The following is a 22417-nucleotide window of genomic DNA, read 5'->3' as shown; positions in this document are numbered from 1 at the left end:
AGGCAAATCCCTGTTTCCTTTGTTGGGCAGGTAGAAATTTTCTTCTATCCTTCTAGGTTCTTCTGACTCGCCTAAGAATTAAATTGACACGACACAGATTATCAGGAGAAAATCTAACAAAAGTTAACTTGTGTGTGTGTATATGGGAGAGACCCAGAAAACTGAGTAACTCACCAAAATGGGTGAAATTCTCACCTTAAATAGCATCCTGAGCCAAAGACAAAAGAGGATGTTGAGGGTGGGGTGAGTCAGTCTTGGGAGGTAACCAAGAAAAGCACAGTAAACAAAGACATGGTTTTTATGCATATTTAAGTTTTTTCCATTGATAAGCTTCTAGAAATTTGGTAATCTTCCTCCTTCTGGTACAGACAGGGCAAAAATCACGCAAAGGGAGATTTCCCTTACAAATGTAAATGTTTCTTACAAAAGTATAACACCTTCTTGGTTTTTAGAATTTTTCCCATGTCTTCTGTTCCTTAGAAAATAGCCAACCTACTTAAAATAATATTCCAAAGAGACACATTTTGGGGTGGCAAATTCCGCTCCTCTATGCTTTGAACCTTTCCCAGTTAACCCAGACAATACAGAAATCCTTCATAATATCCCTTACTGTGAGATACCCATGGTTCTCCATGATGTGTGGTCTCTCTGGTTGCAATGAACATTAAAAGGACTTTGTTTGAAACAAATTCATGGACATAGAGAACAGACTTGTGGTTGCCAAGGGGGAGGGAGTGGAATGGACTGGGAGTTTGGAGTTAGTAGAGGCAAACTATTGCATCTGGAGTGGATAAGCAATGAGGCCCTGCTGTATAGCACAGGGAACTATATCTAATCCCTTGTGATGGAACATGATGGAAGATAATATGAAAAAAAGAATGTATATATATATATGTATAACTGGGTCACTTTGCTGTACAGCAGAAATTGATAGAACATCATATCAACTATAATAAAAAAATTAAAAGAAAAGGGCTTTATTCAAGTAAATAATGGTCTCTTGCTGAAAGGCAATAACTTTGAGTAGGTATAAACATGAAAGAGAGAGAAAGAATGTCATCTAGCTGTGGCGCAATTTTTACACCCTCCATTTTCCCAAACACATGGTTATTGCTTTGGTTTGCCCTGACTTACTGAACCAAACTGCTAATCAATTGAGAATGGCTTAACTTTCTGTTCTCACATCTGTTTGACTGCTTGGCATTTCTCTGAATTTAGTGCTGAGCTTCACATTAATCATGAATTCTATATATTGACTGACATTCCCCAAATAAAACATTCTAGATATAACACTAAAATGTCAGATGATGGTATTTCTATTGTCTGTGTGCATTTCAATCTTGCAACAGTGATGATAAATATTAAAGGTGAAACATTACCAGATTGATTTGGATCTTCTGGAAAAAACAAAGTTCTTTGTAAATAATGTCTGCTTTCTGGTTTAATGAAGTTAAAAATTAGACACATTTGAAACAATCAATGCATACAAAATTAAGACCTTAACATCACATTAGTTTTAAGAAGAGACAGCATTATTAAAAGGCCAATACAATCTCCCAAACATGTAGTGAATATTGTTTAACAAATTATTACACAACAAATGAAATCAGGGCACCTTTAGATGGTATATAAAATAAAAGATAAATGTTGCCAAACATAACTCTGTTCTACTAAAGAGAATAAAAAACAGTATTTTTCATTCATAAGAACTAGAATTGTTACTTCATGAAAAAAATGTTGAAAAAGCATGAGTTAAATAAGACATTATTTTGTAGAACAAAGCTCCTTTGAAAACAGTTCAAAATGCTCCAATTTATGCGGAAGATGTGGTATATATACACAATGGAATACTACTCAGCCATAAAAAAGAATGACATAATGCCTTTTGCAGCAACATGGATGGAACTAGAGAATCTCATACTGAGTGAAATGAGTTAGAAAGACAAAGAAAAATACCATATGATATCACTTTTAACTGGAATCTAATATCCAGCACAAATGAACATCTCCACAGAAGAGAAAATCATGGACTTGGAGAATAGACTTGTGGCTGCCCAATGGGAGAGGGAGGGAGTGGGAGGGATTGGGAGCTTGGGCTTATCAGACACAACTTAGAATAGATTTACAAGGAGATCCTGCTGAGTAGCATTGAGAACTATGTCTAGATACTCATATTGCAACAGAACAAAGGGTGGGGGAAAAATGTATACATGTAAGGATAACTTGATCCCCTTGCTGTACAGCGGGAAAAAATGAATAAATAAATAAATAAATAAATAAATAAATAAATAAGAACAATATACTGGGGGGGAAAAATGCTCCAATTTGGGGATCTTGTTAAAAGTGTAGTAAAATGAGAGTCTCTAGTCCTATCAGAAATTAAACTTTATGTTACAAAATGGCTGTTGCTGTTTTCAAAATCACCAAGTGATTATCAGATAATAACTTTTCAGTAGCAGTCAAATGCAGCAAGTGAAGTAAAGGGTTCAGAGGACTGACATGGACATACTTTATCAGCAGCATGATCCTCTGAAGAAAAGTCACTAAAGTGTGAAAAACGATTCATCAGTGAAAAACATTAACTAAAGTGTTAATGATAAAAGTGCTTTACAATATAAAGCATTACTGGGAATAGAAGGATGAGTATATAAGAGCAAACGTACCTCCGGGTAAAAACGTCTCCTATATACATGAGACAGGTGTCCACTTCTCACATGGAAAACGTTTTTTGACTTTATCAACACTTAGAACAAATCCTCACATGCTAGGAATTTTCAAAAGCAGGAAAGTTATCTTTTTTTTTTTTTTTAAACAGTGGCTCCCAGAAACTATGTGTAGTTAGCAAGAGAAATTTTCCCAAACTTTGAATGACTGTCTGGTACTGTGTACTCTTGGGCAAATTCATAGCAAGTTCACAGTTAAGACATCTCCATCTTCCCTCAGTGCTAAAATCAAGTATGCTACTCAAAAGCCTGAAGCTGTGGTGCACATGAATGCATGGACTTGCTGCTGTCAGACCAAATGCCTGTTTTAGCATAGCAGGCATCAGCTTAGCTATCTCTCATGATTCTCCAAGGCCAAAAGAATGAAGTCTTAAAACACAGTTGTGATATGCTCAAAGCATATCAAATGGCTGGGACTCTAGGCCAATTTATTTCAAATTTCCTACTTGCTGCTTTCCAATATGCCTTCCTGTAGCAAGAAGACAGCTCTCTTATTTGTCTTTCCCAGTTCAATCAATACAAATAAATTCTAATGATAGAGTGCAGCAAAGGAAATCATCAACAAAATGAAAAGGCAACCTACTGAATGGGAGAAAACAAATGCAAATCATGTAAGGGGCTAATATCAAAACACTTTTTTAAAACCCATATAACTTCATGGAAACAAACAAATAATCCACTTGAAGAATGGGCAGAAGATTTAAATAGAAATGTTTCCAAAGAAAGCATACTTATGGCCAGGAGGTACAGTAAAGATGCTCGGCATCATTAATCACCAGGGAAATGCAAATCAAAATCACAAATCAAAATCACAGTGAGATATGGCCTCATAGCTGTTGGAATGGCTATTATCAAAAAGACAAGAAGTAACATGCATTGACAAGTATGTGGAGAAAAGGGAAGCCTTGAGCACTAAGCGCACTATCAGTGGAAATGTAAATTGGTGCAACCATGATGGAAAACAGTATGGAGGTTCCTCAAAAAATCAAAGATACAGCTACCACATAATCCAGCAATCCCACTTATGGGTATTTATCTGAAGAAAAGAAAGACACTAATTTAAAAAGATATATGCACCCCTTGTTCACTGTAGCATTATTTATAATAGCCAAAGCATGGAAACAACCTAAATGCCCATAAGTAAATGAATGGATAAAGAAGATGTGGCATGCACATGTATGCGTACACACACACACAATGGAATACTATTCAGCCATATAAAGAGTGAAATCTTTCCATTTGCGACAACATGGATGGACCCTCAGGACATTATGCTAAGTAAAATATGTCAGACAGAGAAAGACAAACACCATCTGATCTCTCTTATATGTAGAAATTAAAACAACAACAACAAAAAGCAAGCTCACAGATACAGAAAACAGACTGGTGGTTACAAGAGGTAGGGGGTACAGGGGTGAAATAAATGGATGAACTATTTTTCATCTTGTTTTGTTTAAATAAACTGAATAAAAAAACTCTTAAAAATTCTAATAACAGAAATGTATCAGACCTTCCCTAACTTAACTGGAAATGCTGATAAAAAGACCTCAGCAGATATATAACATGCAAACAACCCGTCATGTTGGTTCCACTGCTAAACTCTCACAAATTTCTGAGAAATCCATAAACTAATAAAAATTATGTCTGTTGCCCCATCAGGCTGGTGAAGGACAGACTGGCCCTTAAGCTACCAACTAATCAGTTAACCAAAAAAATACATAAGCAAGGCCCACTATCTATTCTCTGTAATGGTTTCTCCTTCACAAATTTTTTTTTTGTGGGGGGCTTTTCAGGGCCACACCCATGGCATATGGAGGTTCCCAGGCTAGAGGTCAAATAGAAGCTGCAGCTGCTGGCCTACACCACAGCCACACAACGCCAGATCCGAGCTACATCTGCAACCTACACCACAGTGCACGGCAACGCCAGATCCTTAACCCACTGAGTGAGGCCAGGGATAGAACCTGCATCCTCATGGATACTCGGCAGATTCGTTTCTGCTGAGCCATGATGGGATCTCCATTCTCCCTCACTACTGAAGGATAATTTCACAGAGTATAAAATTCTAGGTCATTTTTTTCCCCTTATCAACACTTTATCACTCTAATCTCTTCCTGAATGCATGATTTCTGAGGTGCTGGATATAATTCTAATCTTTGATCTCTGTAGGTAAGCGGTTTTGCTACTTTGATTTCTTTCAAGATTTTTTTCTTTATTTTTAATTTTCTACAGTTTGAAATATAATATGCCAGGGTATAAAGTTTTGGGGGCATTTACCCCACTTGGTATTCTCTGAGCTTCCGGGATCTATGGTGTGATATCTGACATTAATTTGGGGAAACTCTCAGCCATTATTACATCAAAGGAATTGTTGTTTAACGAAGGGATTTCTTTTTTAAAAATATATAATTGGTGAATAAATACCATTCTATGAACAATTTAAAAGCACTAATATAAATTTTTTTTGATACTACAGCCTAATTGTTTCATACTTCAGAATGCATCAGAATCATACAGACAGTTTACTAAAGCCGATGGCTGAGCGTCACCCTCAGAGTTTCTTAATCAAAAGGTTCGAGGTATAGCCCTATCCGTCTATCTTCCACAGCACCAATGTGCCAAGATGTAGGCATGGTGAGACTTTACCAATGTAGTGGGGCTTAGCAGAGTAAGTGTCTATGTTGGAAGGTAAAAATATGGGGCGCCGGGTATAACTTTTTCTCCATTCAAATTCATCTAAATGAAATCCTAAGCTTATCCTCAGGGACCGCCACTGTTATTAACCCTGTAGACCTGTACCCAGGTCCATACTGAACATGTCAAGTGCCTCCTTCCACTTCAGCCATTCAACCTGATCCCTGAATTGGTACCGGAAAGTACGAACTAGTAAGCCAATAGATATTCAAGTGTTTGGACTAGGGTAGAGAAATATACAACACCTGAATGTGTCCCTTTATTCACTCATTCTTTTCATTCATTTATTTACTCAAACAATATTTGGTATCTGTTACTTTCCAGACACTCTTCTGAGACTATGGCTGCTAACAACAAAACACAAGACATTGTTCCTGTTAAGAAGCAAACATTCTACAGAAGGACGACGAGTATACACATTACTGGGGTTATAGACATTATTGAGAAAAATAGAGCCAGAAAGAAGAGGACTGAAGGATATGCTATTTTAGAGAGGGAATTGGGAAAGCTTCTCAAATAATGTGCTATGTAAGCAGGGTCTTGAGTGAAGTGGGAATAGGAATCATGAAGATAGGCAGGGAAATAAAGCTCCAAGCAGAGGGGATAGGAAGTGCAAGGGCTCTGCAAAGGCATTTAGTATTTTAAAAAGCAACAAATAGGACAGTGCCCATAATGCATTATTCTAAAAAATGCAGCAAACTCCTTGAAATTAGCTTGCACAAACCATTCTGGTAGTAAAAAGAGAACCGTAATAATTTTATAACAATTGAACTTATTAATTTCTAATATATGTACATATTTTATAATGCTCTGGTTAAAGTGTTACTCCTCAGTAATCAAACTACTTATTTACACCTTGCTTTTTACATTTCTGAATAGGCCAAACACATGTTTATAAGATGTGAATCTTATTAAATTGTAGTTTCAAGGCAAATTGTTCTGACATACTATTACCAGCATGTCAAATGGAAGGTAATGAAATATTCCATGTTTACTGTTCTCTAATACCAGTATACCAGTACATCAGTATATCTCTTTCAATCTTGATGTCACTCTGTTTACTAAAGTCATGCCTTTAAGTTAAGAGCAACTGCAACTCAAAGTCTCATTTTAAATCACACTCTTAATCATCCCCTAACTTCTAAAGTTTAAACTCTAAGGGTTCTATATAACAAATAAAATAAAGCCTATTCTGAACACAGCAGGTTGTTATGTACTTGGAAGAGGGGAGCTGAATGGAAGCCAAAGAAACAACCCACATACACGTGTGCTCTTCTCACTACAATCAATGTTTCTGATGAAGAAAAACATGCACAACTACACCAGTGAATTGAAACTTTTTCAAAGAACGTAGAGCTCTTATGGTAGAAACTTATAAAGCCTCATTCCTCAGGAGCAGAGCAAGGGAGTGCCCACCTGAACACTGGAGCAGGTATACCTACGATCACCCACTTGTCTTGGCCTTGGTATATGGACCTAATATGACCCACTCCCCAAAAAAATGTTCATGAAGCATTATCACAGTGATTTCCACCATGACAGTCACAATGACACGTAAAATGTTTTCTAGTCAATTATCACTTGATCTCAACTAATTACGAGGTTTCAACAGTGACACCTAAATTTAATACCTCACAGAGCTGCAAATGCCAGCAGTGTTATCAAGGTGATCTTTCACTTCTGGAGCTTATCTACATACTTTTTATCATTTATTCCTCAAAACAAACTGAAGAAGCATCTTTTATTATTTCCATTTTACATGTGTTGGGGCCCAGGGCAGGCTGCCCCCAAATGTGCCTCAATGGCATATTGATTATTGTGAATTCCAGTTCCTTAAGACACTGCCAATGCAAGAGGGGCACTTTGACCCTCCTGTCTCCCTGAAAGCAGGAAATACATCTCTCTTGTGAAAGGTGCTCTCCCTGCATCTGGAGGTAGAAGGATGCCCTTATCGCTAGGAACAGGGAATTGGGGCAGAGAAGCCTGTGTAAACCAACCTTGTTACTTCTTTAATTGCCTACTCCAAGCCCAAATTCTGCTTAGATTCTTCACTATTTAAGTGCTCAAAGCCCAAGTTTCTTTGTCCTATCAATTCCTCACAAATTTATTGTTTATTTGTCTAAAAAGTATAAAAGCTGCCTGCTTTGACTGCTTCTTGGGTACCGTTTCTATGAAACTTACGTGCACATGGTTAAAATTTGTTTCACTCCTGTTAATCTTTCTTGTGTTAATTTTATGATGAGAGCATCCACAAGAACTCAAGGCAGGTGGAGCGGGGAAACACTGCCCCCCGACACATGTAAGGTAACTGATCTTGTCCTATTTGTAGAACAGGGTAAATGCTATAGTCAGGTCTAGAAGCCATGGATTCTGGGTTTGGTTCTATGGCTCCTTCTATGTTGTCACACTACAATTTGTGAGAAATTAAAGAGAAACATTACTCACCTTTGTGACAGTTTTTCCAAATAACGTGTCGGGTATTCTCATAATTTGTGTTCATCCAACTAAGCAGAATCCTTTCAGGATTGGAATATATGTTGCTGGATGCAAAACAAGGATTAATTTTTGGTGAATTATGCATATGTATAGGGGGCAGATTTTTGGTGCTATATGGTGCAACCCTGGATAGTACCAGAACCTGAAATTTGGATAAAAGAGAGAAAGAGCTTTACTAAATCTGAATGGCAAAATAAAAATTAGTATTTAAAGAGTAAATTTTTAAAATCACAGGTAGATAAACAAACCAAGGCATCAGTACTTTCTGGTTAATTAAATTCATGTAAGAATAAAAGAACACATCAGGTGATCCCTTAATGCTCATTGTAAATTCCCAACTTCTTGCTTCTATAGCATCTAGTCTGTAAGTAACTATTTTAGGTAAGTTACAAAAAGAAGCTTATGACCTAGGGGTTTTGGTCACCAATTTCCAAAATGCATGTCCAGGGGTAGGGGGAAGGTTCCCTGCACCACCAAGCAGTTATCCAGCACCAGCTGGAAGTCCTACAGTTCAACTCAATTCGGATACTATCTCCACAGAAGTAGCACTAAATTGCACTGGTTAAGAGCTCTGTCCCACAAGATTGTCCTCCACTTCAGATGTCAATCGGAAGCTCAGGTTGCTACCTGGGCTTGTGAACAATAGGCTATCTGTTGCAGGTTCCAACAACCCTTCCTTGTGTTCAATTAATTTGTTAAGAGTAGCTCACAGGAATCAGGAAACCCTTTTACTCATGAGATTACTGGTATATTATGAAGAATATTAAAAGATAGGAATCAACAGCCAGATGAAGAGATACACAGGGTGAGGTCCCAAACAAAGGAACTTCTCTCTTCTTGGAGTTTGGTCCCAGAATGGGTTTCAGCATTCTGGCTGAAAGCTCCCTGAACTCTCTCCTTTTGGGTTTTATGAGGGCTTCAGTACATAGGCATAATTAATTAAATAATTGGATATTGGGGACTGATTCAACCTCCAGCCCCTCTCCCCTCCCAGGATATCATGGGTTGAGACTGAAAGTTCCAATCCTCTAACCACATGATTGCTTCCCCTGGCAGCCCCCATCCTTAGTGCTCGCCAAAGTCACCTCGTTACCATAATCCTAGTTGTGGTGGAAATGGGTTTGTTATGAATAAGAAAGCATCCACTTCACCTTTATGGCTCTGAAGGCATTTCAGGAACTGAGGACAAGAGACCAAATATTATAACAAAAGATTCTCCCATTGCTCTTTTCACCCAGGAAATCTCATAAAGTTTTGGGAACTGCAAGCTAGGGACTGTGTTTGAAGACCAAACATATAAGAATTATAAATCACAATATCACGTTACCTAACTAAAAAATTAACTCATTTGAGGACAGTTTTTTTCCCAAGTTATTTCATTAAAAATACAAGACTTTCAAATGCCTTTATTTGCCAGTTTAGGTAACTTATAAATACAAAATTTAAAAGATTAAAGTAATAAGTTGGAGTTCCTGTCGTGGCTCAGTGGTATCCTTATGGATACTGACTGGTACCCATAAGGACGCAGGTTCGATCCCTAGTCTCGCTCAGTGGGTTAAGGATCCGGCGTTGCTGTGAGCTGTGGTGCAGGCTGGCAGCTACAGCTCCGATTCAACCCTTTGCCTGGGAACTTCCATATACCATTAGAGTGGCCCTAAAAAGACAAAAGACAATAAAAGAAAAGTAATACGTTATCAAATCACAAGTCATTTTAATCATGATGTTTATTTGAGAAGTCTGTTTTTAAGATGACAAAAATATATACAGTTTTGTAATTTGGCATATTTTTACCCTGTATCATAAAATTTGGTACCTTTACATTACAATTCACTATATATGCACCACATATTCGATCACGAAGCTATGATCATAAAAATAATTAAGCAACACTAAGATTAAGTAAAGAAACCTGTGTGTGATCACTAGTATAGCACAGCAGAGAGCTATTCAAAAGTGCTGCTCTGCTAGCAAAGTGTTAGGTCACAAGCTGTTCATCCCTTCCGGAACCTACATCCATGCAGCAAGACTGTCTCAATGAAAGAGTCAGAGTATTTTGGTTACAGTACAGAACAAATGAGACAAGATTTACAAATGACCCCTGACTACGAATATGGATTTAATGATGGACCCACTTGGAGGATGGGTGTGACCCTTGAAACCGAGCGCACTCCTGGGCGCAAAAGCCTTTCTGTGTCCCCCATTTCTTGTTCTTAGGAAATGGGCCTCATTCAGTCACCATGACCCTCCCTGAGTTCCTAGGGACAGGTTCAGACAGTTGCTGATCAGGGAAGGGAGGAAAGGTCAAGCAACAATATAGCCTTGGGGCAGGATCCTGGTTCCTTTTCAAGGAATATACGTAATAATACAGGCATGTTATACACCTAAGAGAAAAGTTATATTCTTTATGCTTCTCCTAGAAATGAATGGTTTAAAACTGAACAGCTTAGAGTCCTTCCTTGCCCTTCTCTCTGACTTAATTGCATCCTAAACACAATCACCCGGAAGCTAATGATTAGGCATCCTGGGCCTAACTGCCTATGGTTAAAGATTATTAGCATGTGATGTTTTTCAGGAACTTTCCTAGTTTGTTCTAATCTCTGATCAATATGCCCTTTTCGCAAGTACTGTTATTCTAGGCAATAACCCAGAAGACCACTGTCATGATCATACCGAGATCTCCTGTCTCCAGCTTTGATGACTAAGATCCCCCCCCAAAGAAAGAAGAATGCATCTTTGTCCCAATCCTGATTCCTATCTGAAAAACCTGTTTTTCTCCTTTTCACCATAAAGCTCCTCACAATTCTTTCTAATGGGGGAGGCACGGTCTTCAGGGCATTGGCCTGCTGTGACCCTCCTTTGCCTGGCAAAGCAATAAAGCTATTTTTCTCTCCTTTACCCAAAAATCTGTCTCTACATTTCAATTCAGGCAACAACTTTAACACAAGAAGAGTTACCACCCTTTGTACTTAGTTCTACAGCTTTGCTTCTCAAACTACTGGCAGTGAAAGACCTGTTAGTTTTCACTCTGCCACAAAATGCTAATTTTTGTAAAAGACTCTAAGGATAAACTCCAAGAACAATGAAATGAAGAATAATACATACAGAATCTAAGACTCCATCACAAGAAAACCCAAATCCTCTATGTGCAAGTGTTACCATTTTCTGCTTAACGTTCAGTCCACACGAAGTATTTTAAAGACCCAAAACAAAAATGACAAAATTGCTAATGACATATCTTTGGGGTTCTGTACTCACTTTCAGCATGTGGAAAGGCAGAGTTTTCCACACAAATAAGCAATTCTTAGACACCAGTAGGTGTCTACATTTCAACTTGATCCTGACCCTATCTACCAGGAGACAGCATCAGATTCCACAGGTTAAGGGCTTAGTCCTACAGACTGCTCCTCCATCACTTCTAATACCAATGATGAGCCGAGGCTGTTACCTATGCTTCTGACCTTCCAGCTATCCATTGGAGTTCCAATGACTCCCCTCCTTGGCAACTCAATTCAGATGCCAGCTGAACTGAGGATGCTGCTTTCACTTCTGACAAACTAGCTATAAATCAGAGGTTCCCACAAACTTCTCCTTGAGTTCGATTAATTTGTTAGAGCACCTCAGAGAAACATTTTGCTTACTAGATCACAAGCTTATTAGAAAAGGTTATGATTCACAAACAGCCAGATGGTAGAGGAGATGTTTAGTGTAAAGTTTGTGGGAAAGAGAGCTCCCATGCCCTCTCTGGGCTCACCATTCTCCCCATTCTCCATGTGTTCACCAACCCAGAAGCTCTCCAAATCCTGTCCTTTTGGGGGATTCATGGAGGCTTCATTACATAGGCATGACAGATTAAATCACTGGCCACTGGCAACTGATTCAATCTCCATCCCCTCTTCCCTCCTAGGAAGTCAGGGGGTGGGTATGAAAGTTTGAACCGTCTAATTCCATGGTTGGTTCCTCTGGTGACCAGCTCCCATCCTTAGGGGATCTAGCGACTGTCCAAAAGTCACCTCATTAACATAACAAAATATACCTTTATTACTCTCACCACTTAATAAATTCCAAGGGTTTTAGGAGCTCTGTGCCAGAAATGAGAATGAAGACCAAACTGATATTTCTTATTACAAATCGCACTATCACAGTATTTCATTACAGGTATTGAGCACTATCCAACCACTGTCATATGCACTTCCAGTTCCACATGACTTTCGCTATTTCATGTGGTTCACTGTTTTTCAATGACAGATTTTTAAAATTGTTATTTTAATCTATTGTGGCAATTGACACAGAAAAGAGATAATGTTCATCTTTTCATTGGCCAAAGAAAAACTCTCCATTTTCTTCGATAATTTAGATACTTTGATTTGTTCCAAAAAATCATCTTGAAGAGGCCCACACGCATCACCCTGAGGTGCTGCATGACTAGAAACCTGAAAGGACTTCAGACTGAAGAGTTCCCTGAAATAAATGGTCCGTGCCCAGCAGGTTTCATCTCTGTGGACACTTCTGATTCCAGTGTGGAGTGAGTGGGACACTAGACGTGATGAATTGAGTGATAAACCCTCCACTTTGCTGTTATTGTTCATTCTCTGTTTTACTTATCTCGAATACATACTTAAGGCTAAGTTAACATGTTGCTATGTGAAGATTAATGTATTTTACACTGTCGCTTGTCAAACCAAACCCTAGGCCATGCTGCTGGTGAAGAAGAGTAGGCCCAATATGACCACCTGTGCGAAAGATAAAAGTTCAGTATATTTTTGCCTACAAACTAGGGTAAATTAGGCATTAGCAGTCAGTTAGCAATGAGCTGAGTTTTCCCACAGTCCTTGTGACCAATGGAGGGAATTTTTCTTGAAGGATTTAAAGGACTTGTGTATCCTTAAATATGGCTATAAAATAGATTTAAAAAAATCATACCTACTATGGGTTCTTACTGTGCTACAGTACAGATGAAAATCAGAGCACGTGCAGTAACAACTCACTTATCCAGATCTCAGCTTCCTTTGAAAACCTCATGCAGGCAAGCCGGCAAGCATATAATACACATGTAAATATTCTGAGTTATAATCTGTCATGTCCCAAAGTGTATGAGTTATCTTTCTTCCACTTAATTTATAAAAATCTGTTTGTCAGTGCATATTTGCTTTTATTTTACATAAAAACGTACTAAGCTTGGATATCTAGTTTCTTAGGCAACAAAAATATTACAAGTAATAGGAAAAGGAACTACTACAAGCAGGTGCATCGACAACAGTAATAAAAAGCAAGAGGATATAATCTTAGGACAAGTGAATAAACAAACAAACTACTAAAAAGCTAAAAAATAATCCAAGCATCTGAATACCATTTGGAGAAGAAATATTCCTGTGGTCACCACTCTACTGGATACTGAGGTGATAACAAATGTTTTAAACACAAACCATATTCTATTTAAGAGGAAAGAAGGTTTATATCTGCTCCTTTATTCAATTATTATGCAGTGAGTGCATAATACAAAGCCAGTTACTGTGCTTAGAAATAGCGACACAACAATGCAAGCTTTAATTAAAGTATATTTAGAAAGATATTCAACACTAAATGGCTGAATTTCAAAATATTAAAAAAAGATAAAGTATACAAATTAGAATTTTAAAATGCTGCCAAATTTAACTTCCAAAGTTTCCAAGGAGTAAGGCCTTATTACAACCTTCATTTTTGAGTGTCTCTGCCTGGTCTAAAATTCAAGCTGTTATTCCACCAGGAAATGGTTCTTATATTTTTAGACCATGTTTAAAGAAAATAATGAATAAATAGAATGGCAATGAAAAAAATGTGAAGTACTACCCCATAAAAAAAGAAGATGATCATGGCATGAGCTCAAATTTTCATTTTAGTAATCTGTTACAATTTCACAGAATTGTTTTGACCTGTATAAATTATTGTAGTAAATCTTAATTCGAAAATGTATTTGAGGGTACCATTATTTTCCGTAGGAATCAGCAAGAGTCAGAGCAGATTTAACTTTTAGAAACTTCCATTTCCACTGATCAGACTGAGTGGAAGGACATAATAAACACTGCTCCAATACACCATAAATGTGTATAACTATAACAATAACAAAACTTGCTGCCATCTAAGTCTAAATATTATCAAGATCACAAATTTGTTGTCAAGAAAATATACTTTGACTCCGTAGGATAAGAATTACAAAAAAGAAATTTTTTTTTTTTTAAAAAAAGAAGAAAGAAAAAAATTTTTAAAAGCATTCAAACTTGTTCACCAATAGCCGCTATTAAAGAGGACCGCTGAGGAAGATATTTGGGGGAGAGGATACAAGTTGCACTTAAGACAGGCAGTGGAGACAAAACTCCGAGACTGAGACTACAGGGGAGATTTCTGGTGGTAGAAGACATGGTAACAATCTCATATCAGCTCTAAAACACCATCCCCTAAAGACATTACCCATGGGATCACTGCCAGGGGTTTCAGGAAACCCAAGGTACACCTGTTTCTGATTTAAAGATGAAGCCCGCAGGCCTAGATATCCCTGTTTCCCTGCCTTCTAACTTCTATCATCCATCATGGCTCCTGGCCTCTTCATCATCTTTATCAAACCTCCTTCCCTCTCAGCCTATATGCTGATTTTCCTCAGAAAATCCCTCATATCTCAATTTCAAAGAACAAAAGGATGACATCTTAATGAGAACAGCTCTGTGCCCTACCACGTGTCTAAAGTGCTTGCATGTGCACTCACTTTTCTTCCCTCTCTACAACCACAACAGATGAGCACTCCCTTCTCTTGTACTAGATACCAGCCTTCCTCATCTTCTTTGTTACAGTTCTGCATCAGTTGTCTTTCTTAGCTTTCGGATCTTCTTGAACTTCTCCCTCAAACCAATTCCTTTTCAGCAATATCAAAACAGGCTCACTACACGCAGCTTTTAGAGAATTCTCCCACACAGTCAACCCTCTGTATCCAACAGTTCCACACTGTGGGTTCCAAATTGTTGAATTCAACTCATCACAGATAGAAAACATTCAGAATTCCGAAAAGCAAAACGAATTTTCCCCATGCTGGCAACTATTTACACAGAATTTAAACTGTATTTACAACTATTTACAGATCATTTACATTATACTAGTTATGACGAATAATATAGAGATGATTTAAAGTATACGGTAGACACAGTATACGGGGGAATGTGCGTAGGTTATATGCAAATACTATGCCATTGTATATAAAGAACTTGGAGCATCCTTGGGTTTTGGTACCTGTGGGTGTCCTGGAACCAATCCCCCTCTGATACAGAGGGGTGGCTGTATATTTATCACAGATGCACAAAGAGTTGTTCCTATGTTCCTGATGCATGGCTATATTCAAATAAAATGTTCGATATTTGCTTTCTCATGTGAGAATAACTGTGTTTTCCACACTGTATTCCAGTGATATTACGGGGTGTCCTGCAAAGCCATTTATATAAGAATTTCATCAGTTTTGCTCTCCTCGATCACATTTTATTGAAGCTCATTTAAAATACTCCTCAGGGATATAATCCCTTGTACCATTTTTGTTTGTCTTCTACAGAGGTATGCAATTCTGAATAATGCTTCAGTGGAACTGGTGTCCAGTTTACCTTTAGCAACAAAAATTTCAATTTCATTATAGAGAGATTTTGAACTGGTTTGGGGGAAATGTATTTATTAATTAACCAGAAAGATCATTGTCCTTTGTTTAAAAATATCAAAGTATTTGACTGAATTTTACCACTATTAAAAAAAAAAAAACTTTCTGACAGACAATACACTGGGAACCAATGAATAAACAGTTTAATTAAACTCATTATTCAGATATTTTTTCTGATCACTTTTTTCTTTGCCAGATTTTTTTGTAAAAATATCACAATCGCTTCTTTTAGCACATAGTTTCATCTTTTATATCCATACGAGAGCCCTACTTATAATTTACATTCAGAACAGCATTTTGAGTTTAAGTGTTTCTGTTATTGTTTTCACCTCTCTTATGCTTCGGTGACCCATCTTTTTAGCCATTGATACATTTTTGTGAATTGGGAATATAATGCAAGAAAATAGCAACAATTAAACATGCAAATTTAACAAGCAAAAATAACCAAATGGCATGAAATCAAATTGGTTAAGACAAGCTATAGCCTGTTATCGAAACTATTAGCAAAGAAGAACTGACAAAGGCAGTCCCAAGTACACGCATGACCTCTAGGAAAGAGACGAGTAGAACCTAGGGGGATTCATGTGAAAACCACATTTCTATTTCCAACTAGTAAAACTCACCTCAACAATACTGCTTGCTTTTTTTAAGTGAAATTATCAATCCACTACTGATTTAAGAGAGTACCTAGAGCTACCCATGCTTTAGACATAATAAATACATGGAGAAACACAGCTCTACAGATGATCTACTGGGCCATCATCTGTGCCTATGACTTTATCATTGAATTGGTGAAGAAGCTCAACCATGTGCTGCCATTCAGATCTCTTTTCTGACCAAAGGATCAACCCGCCTGGTAATCACACACAGCCCATGATACAGCAGGATCAAAAGTGAATTTATCATGCCCTTTGCTGTGTCCCTCTTTCTGCCCTGAACAAAATCCTGTTATTAGCCCTTGTCTTGTATTTCAGTGATTGGGATCAAATTTCAATCAGTCACCCAAGCAAGAAACCCACTGTGATCTTTGACTTCTCTGTCTCCTTCACCTCCATAAGATCTGGTCATTTATCAGGTCCTAATGAGTTCTACTCCAAATATTGATGAAAGCTGCCCCTTTCTTATCTTTCCTACTACCATGAGCATTCCCAGCACCAGACACTTAAAAACATCCCAGAACAGTTTTCACACTGTACCGCAGTGATTCTCTAGAATGCAAAGCTGATCATGTCAACCTAAAGTTTAAAACCCCTCCAAGACTTCTGTACTGACCTTGTACTAAAATCCATTAAGTCCAGATTCCTGGCTATGACTCACGAAGTCAACCATGACCTAATTTCTGACAGGGCTCAGAGTGCACTCCTCTTAACCCCAGACATACTGTGTTCATTCCTCAGAAAGTAGTATGCTCTATCAAACCTCAGGCATTTCCACATCGAACTCTATTTGTCTTGAAAAATGTTATTGCCCCCTACTTCCCAATAAAACTCATCTACCACTTCCATCACACAATTTGCACTATCTTTCTCTCTAACCTATGGCCCACTTTGCCTAGTAAAATCCTCCTCATTGCTCAGGGCTCATTTTAAATTTACCCACTTCCTAGAAACCTTTTCCAAGGCACAGGAAAATTAGGTTCCTTTCTATGTACATTCATTCTTAGTTCTTTGGGCTTACGTTATCATAACATTTGTCATATTTCCTTGTAGTTATATATATTTAGTTGTTTATATACCCCAGGACAAAAAATCCTTGAGGAGACAGACTATATCAAGTTTATTCTTATATCCCCAGAGCCTAGTATAGTAGCTGGACCATAATAGTTGTGAATAAATTTGCTGAAAAAATATTTGTTAACTATTCACTATGTAGCTGACATTCTATTAAGTTCTGAGTTTACAAGTGATAGCGGTATCCAAGGTCACAGACTTATAGTTTGGGGAAGATGGGTTCAATGAACTAGATGTGTACATGAATGCATGTAGAAGTAAACCAATGAATGAGTGAGTAAATGAAGCCCACAAACCAAGATTAGCACTAGCCTGACCATAAACTAGAACATGAGATGTTCTTCTGTTTTGGAATTGCTCTTCTTTATCAGTAGGCAAAATTATATGCAGCCTGGAACTAAGAAAGAAAAGAAGAAAATTGCCTTTTCCCAAATTTAAGAGAGTCACAAATGCCCTCATACATTCTTCTAGGAGTTACTCAAGAAAACACAGGATTTTTCCTCTTGACATATCCAGCAAGAAAGACAGGGCACATTGATGTGGGAAGAAGAGGTAGGGCGGGAGAGTAACTGGGAATCAAGCAGCACAAGGAACTCTCCAGAGGGTAGGCTTAAGTGGCTGGCCACAGTAGAGGATTAGACTGTCAGAGGGCAACAAGAGGGACTGGGGTTTCCAGGACCCAGCAGACAACAAAAAGGAAAAAATAAGCTTTACCTACATCAGATGGTTTTACATGACCCAAATCAGGTGATTCGAGAACAAAGTATGTATGCATGTGAACCTTTGCATTCTCACTTCTAAAATGGGGATTTCTGGTTGTGAAAAGTTAACAAGATCTTATTTAAGCAGCATTTTGTGACAAGAGTCTTTCATATACTACCATAGATTTTATTTTCGTCTTTCCTTTGAGTGACTAATTGTTGCTTCTACTTTTCTTCCTCGTTTTAACCCCCCCCCCCCCAGATCACCCTATCTGTGGCTGCAGTCTTTGAGGACGGAGCAAAAGCCTCCCTTGGTCTGAGTGGACAAGATCCATAGTGCCATATTTGGAAACGTAGAGAATGATTCCAAAGCCTGAAACTGGTACGTGTTTAAGCAATAAAGAGATAGGGTGGGAGGATGCAATTTATGTTATGTTAATCTACCCACACATGCAATTTAACATGAAGCAAATCGGAGAATCTCAACACCTGGTCTGGCCTAAAGGTGTATAATTCCTGGTCAGTATCTCTCCAGAATAACTTTACAGAAAGACTCTACTATGCATTAGAGGTAGAGACCCTAAATTTCACCAATATCTATTCTTTAATCCTTCCTTTTAGGTACTAGAATATGCCTATACCTACCAATTTTAGAGACTACATTTTTCAACTTCCTGTGAAGCTAGGCACATGCATATGACTAAAATCTGCCCAATGCAATGTGATGACCTCCTTAAAAGGTATTGTCCTCTACTGTTTTATCTGCTCTCCCTTGTTCTGAGAAATTGATCCAGAAATGAAGGCCCAGTACTGAGGATGGAAGAGACACCCACCATTGCTAAACTACTTACTTCTCCACAATTCCATGAGAAGGAAAAACAATAATTTTATCCTACTTTGGCCACTGTATTTTTTTTTTTTTTCTTCTTTCTTTCTTTTTAGGGCCAGGCCTGAAGTATATGGAAATTCCCAGGCTAGGAGTGGAATTGGAACTGTAGCTATCGGCCTACGCCACAGCCACCATAATGTGGGATCCGAGCTGATCTGAGCAGCATCTCTGACTTACACCACAACTCACGGCAATGCCAGAACCATAACCCACTGAGTGAGGCCAGGGATCGAACCCGCATCTTCCTGGATACTAGTCAGGTTCTTAAGCCGCTGAGCCACAACAGAAACTCCAGCTCCTTGGGTTTTTAATCTTTTATAACAGCATAAAATTGGGTTGTGAAGATTCTTGTACAACTATAAATGTAATAAAATCCATTGAGCAAAAAAATTTAAATAACATAAAAATAAACTTAAAAAATTCTTTTATAGCAGCATTACCTATACCCTAATACGCTACTCATGCAAATCAATCAAAAAAAAAAAATCCAGCAACGAAAAACAGTGGAAAGATTACCTTGTATATCTGAAGGAATACATCTGTCCATGCTCGTTTACTCCAGGCTTCAAACTCTGTCATATCTATAACAGGGTGCTTTTCCTTAGGTAAACTGGAAAACTTGGATGAAGTATTAGGGGACGACTTTAAGAAAAAAAATATTATGACATTAATTACAATGTAAGGTGAACTTAAGTCCAAAGTTGTAACTACTTAGCATGTTTTTTTTTTTTTTTTTCCTGTTTGTAAAATGTTTATATGTCTTTTATATCCACTCTTCAAGAGCTTTAATTCCTCATGTGCCAGTAACAGAAACTATCAACACAGGTAACTTTCTGGAACTCACAGCCCCTATCTGACATCACAGATTTATACATTCAATGCACCTACTAGCTTACTCTGCGGCAGAAGTGGGAGAATGAGATGCAAAATTATTCTGAATTCTGAACCCCCAAAAGAGCCACCCCCTTCAAATGAAGCCACAGGAACTCAGGAGAATGCCAAAGAACAGGTCCGTGGCTCTTCTACTAATGTCATGTGGTGACTATAGTAACAGTTCCACAGCTAAAGGACAGCTGCCTCAGACTTTGCAGGCTTCTCAAGACAATGCCACTTCTTAATAGGTTTCCATAAAAGGAATTACGTACTTTGAAAAAAACAATGGCTATCTTGCTTAATTCTTCCCTATTCTCTCCTAAAACTGAAGAAGGGAAGCAGCAAGTGGTGGGGAAATAAAACCAGTATTTTTTTGGAAGATATATACTCTAAAAATGTATTTTAAGAAAATATTTACATAAGCACACACCATTCTTCATTTCTAAATCCCTTAAAAACAGCAATTATCTATATATTTAAGAAAGCCATGTAATCATTGATGGATGGGAACTCCACAGAGATCCTTAGACAAATACAAATACATTTCTCTCTATAGATACAGATACACACACAAACACATATACACATATATACGCTATCCAGAGAGGCATAATCCTTAGGATATTTCGTAAATAAGAAATCAAGGATTCTAAAATAAAATCTTTTAACAAAGACCAAAAATCAGTACACTCAATAATAACTGTGTAGACTGTTCCTAAAAATTATATTCCCTTACTGTCATTTCAATCCACTTCTTATAATCTTCTGGTTCAAGCAGAAATTCTGGCAGTACATGAGAAATGCATGCTCCTTGAGCTCTAAAATAAACAAAGAAAAATCCCTATTATCATAGCATAATACTCAGGATCCATCTATTGCTTGCCCCTGAACTTAAATGAGATTATTTCAATGTCAAATATTTACATATATATTGAATTTTAATTTTCAAAATTGAAATTTATATAATTAATTTTAAAGCTTCCCTTACCAATGAAATATACATATGATGTTTGCTATGAAGAATTAATAATGAGAAGGAACTTACTAAGTGTCTATAATCATACACATCTAACTTTGTATCTTAAGAGACATGGTTTTATTACTTGGCCCCTACTGTTAAGACACTAACCATTTTACTGTTATCATAACATTATAAAACTGAAAAATACCTGGAAAAAGTTTGAATATAATATAACATGTAATAGATCATTAGTCACTTTAAGTTCACAGAATGCCTATCACCACATATGCTTAAATATAGAAAACCCTAATTTAACACAATCTATCACCTATTTTTCCAGAGAACATCCAAAAATCGTGGCCTCTTTGATTATATAAACTTGTAGTATTTTAACCTGCAGTTATTTATAATATTTTATACATTCAAAAGCATATATATGTATATAATTTACCATATTTTAGATTATATTTTTTCACCATCATATTTCCTGAAAAAAAATTTTTTTTCTCTTTTTGTCTTTTCTAGGGCCGTACCCACAGCATATGGAGGTTCCCAGGCTAGGGGTCTAACTGGAGCTGTAGCCACTGGCCTAGGCCAGAGCCACAGCAATGCCAGATCTGAGCTGCGTCTGCGACCTACACCACAGCTCAGGGCAATGCTGGTTCCTTAAACCACTGAGCGAGGCCAGGGATTGAACCCACAACCCATGGCTCCTGGTTGGATTCGTTAACCACTGAGCCACGACAAGAAGTCCTCTTAAAATATTTTTAAGCTAAGTCTTCATATACACATCCATCCCCTCCAGAACTACTTTACAGACATCTAATACAATTCTAGAAGGAGTGTTTCTTAGGGAGGATTTGGGCGTTAAGGTCTAACTCATTACTGTGCATAGAACTCCACTTACCACAAGTATTTAAGAGAATTTACCATAAGCATTTTACAGAGAATGCCACATCTAGTGTTCAACTCTGTAAACACCCTCAACAGTTTGCAGTCCTGTAACTATAGACAAGGGACGAAAAGAAAAATCAGAAAGATGATTCTGAAAGCTCAAGCCTTGAAGAAAGCACAGATGAATGATGAGAGTAAGAGCATGCTTGTGCTTGTGGGAGTGGAAGCAGAGAGCATGGTTCCAGAATTGTTAAGTTTGCTGCATGCAGCCCTAGGCCGGTCCAGGCTAATAGAAAAAAAGTCATATTGCATACATAAATGCCCTTTGTTTTGCAAGCAAACACTATTCCTTCTCTTTGATTTTGATGCATTTCTCACCTGTATCTACATTATTCTTTTGAATCTATTTTGCACTGGAATTACCATGGGTTTAAATAAAACCTAATTTTAATGGAATACCACTTCTTAGCAGGAGTGGACTAAAGCCTATTTAAGAATTCAATGACATGATGCCCCATTAACCTGTAATCCTAGAGGTAAAACAAAGATAGACAGCTCAGAGACATATGAAGAAACTGGAATACTTCTTACATGCAAAACAAAGACAGAATCTCATGATGAAATAGTCATTTCTATCAAAGGCAAGTGAGAGCCTAAGGAAAACTATTAGGGAACCACTAAAATCAGAGTTTCTTGAAGAGGGAAACCACATGGCCTTAATTTGAGTATTTCATTATGTTCAACAGAATAGGCCCTCGGCAACAAATTGAGGATGAAAAATGCATTTTTG

General features: G+C 37.6%; 1 protein-coding gene across 1 annotated transcript in view; it reads right to left on the bottom strand.

The window, feature by feature from the left end:
- Positions 1-22417, bottom strand: part of CFAP47 (cilia and flagella associated protein 47) — a 452401-nt gene that overhangs the window by 272650 nt on the left and 157334 nt on the right. The window contains 3 exon segments of the mRNA XM_021080094.1: positions 7863-8055; positions 19416-19541; positions 20509-20590. Coding sequence (XP_020935753.1) covers positions 7863-8055; positions 19416-19541; positions 20509-20590 — 401 coding nt within the window.

Source organism: Sus scrofa, chromosome X (assembly GCF_000003025.6).
Source record: "Sus scrofa isolate TJ Tabasco breed Duroc chromosome X, Sscrofa11.1, whole genome shotgun sequence".
NCBI lineage: Eukaryota > Metazoa > Chordata > Mammalia > Artiodactyla > Suidae > Sus > Sus scrofa.
This window is presented reverse-complemented; position numbering and strand designations above follow the sequence as displayed.